General features: G+C 51.1%; 1 protein-coding gene across 5 annotated transcripts in view; it reads left to right on the forward strand.

Annotated features, from left to right (window-relative positions):
- Nucleotides 1-365, forward strand: part of GEMIN8 (gem nuclear organelle associated protein 8) — a 23,784-nt gene extending 23,419 nt beyond the window's left edge. For 4 of the 5 annotated variants that reach the window (XM_015560872.1, XM_015560875.1, XM_015560874.1 and 1 more), the window contains one exon: nucleotides 3-365. In XM_015560872.1, coding sequence (XP_015416358.1) covers nucleotides 3-155 — 153 coding nt within the window. In that variant the 3' untranslated portion in view covers nucleotides 156-365. The remainder of the gene's footprint in view (nucleotides 1-2) is intronic. The other variant, XM_015560876.1, reaches the window with a different exon arrangement.
- Nucleotides 366-1,357: the final 992 nt, after the last annotated feature.

A 1,357-nucleotide genomic window follows, 5' to 3' on the forward strand; every position in this document is an offset into this window, starting at 1 on the left:
ATGTGAACGCACGACCTGTATTACAAGACGAGCCGCTCCATGGAGCCCCCCTCCGAGAGCCCCAGCGAGCGGCGCCAGGCCGAGATGAAGCGCTTGTACGGGGACAGCGCCGCCAAGATCCAGGCCATGGAGGCCGCCGTGCAGCTGAGCTTTAACAAGCACTTTGACAGAAAGCGGCCCAAGTACTGGCCGGTCATTCCGCTGAAGTTCTGAGTCCTGGGCCCCCAGCCATCACCCCCTTCCTCTGGGATTTGCTCCATCTGCTTCTGTGCGTTTTCTCAAGGAAAGGGGACGTTGTCCTGAGAAATCAGCATGTTCACCAAAGTGCCAGTGGGCCTGTCATGTGTGGGGTGGGAGGGAAAAGAGGAGGGGGTGAGGGTGGGGGAGGGACTGCAAGGGCCGAGCCCCTTGCATGAATTTCGTGTAATATATCCTCGCCTGGGGCCTGAAAGAGCTTGCAGAATCCACAAACTGTTCACTCTCTCTAAAGGAGAGGATGCCCACAAATGCGTTGTGAGAAAGCCTCTAAACAAAGAAGGTAAGAAACCTAGGACAGTGGTCGGCAAACTCATTAGTCAACAGAGCCAAATATCAACAGTACAACGATTGAAATTTCTTTTGAGAGCCAAATTTTTTAAACATAAACTATATAGGTAGGTACATTGTAAGTAACTTAATTAGGGGACTCCTAAGCTGGCCTTTGCTAAAAACGTCCTCAATCTGAGGGGTCGACCTCAGCAAATGTACCCCCACTTCTTCTAACGCCACTTCTTCAAAATAGACTCGCCCAGGCCAAAAACGGACTTCTGCACATGGGCCATGAAGTTTCAATCGCACTGTACGTGCGCGCCCGCACATGGTATTTTGTGGAAGAGCCGCACTCAAGGGGCCAAAGAGCCGCATGTGGCTTGCGAGCCGTGGTTTGCCGACCACTGGCCTAGGTTTTTGTCTTTCTGCTTGCTTTTATCTTGAACCCAGCTGAACTAGGCAGATGCTTTAAATGTGGCAGATGTGGTCTCCTACTAGAACTCCTCCGCCCCCACCGAGAATGGGCCAAGCATGCAGCCAGACAGCGACTTCTCTCCCTGCGAGGTCAGCACGCATATGCTGCCAAGGGCCAGAGAATTCATACTTTTGGCTTTCAGGCTGCAGGTCTGTGTCCTGACTTCTCAGTTGTGCCCTTGACACCTGAAAGCAGCCATAGACAATAAGTATACAAGTGAGTGTGACTGTGTTCCAATAAAACTTTATTTATAAAAGCAGGCATGGGCCAGATTTGGCCTATGGGCAGTAGTTTGTGGACCGCCGCTCTAATAATAGAGGAAACTACCTGTCTGACATTCTTTTTGTTATCTCT

This window comes from Myotis davidii, unplaced genomic scaffold (assembly GCF_000327345.1).
Source record: "Myotis davidii unplaced genomic scaffold, ASM32734v1 scaffold216, whole genome shotgun sequence".
In the NCBI taxonomy this organism is placed as follows: domain Eukaryota; kingdom Metazoa; phylum Chordata; class Mammalia; order Chiroptera; family Vespertilionidae; genus Myotis; species Myotis davidii.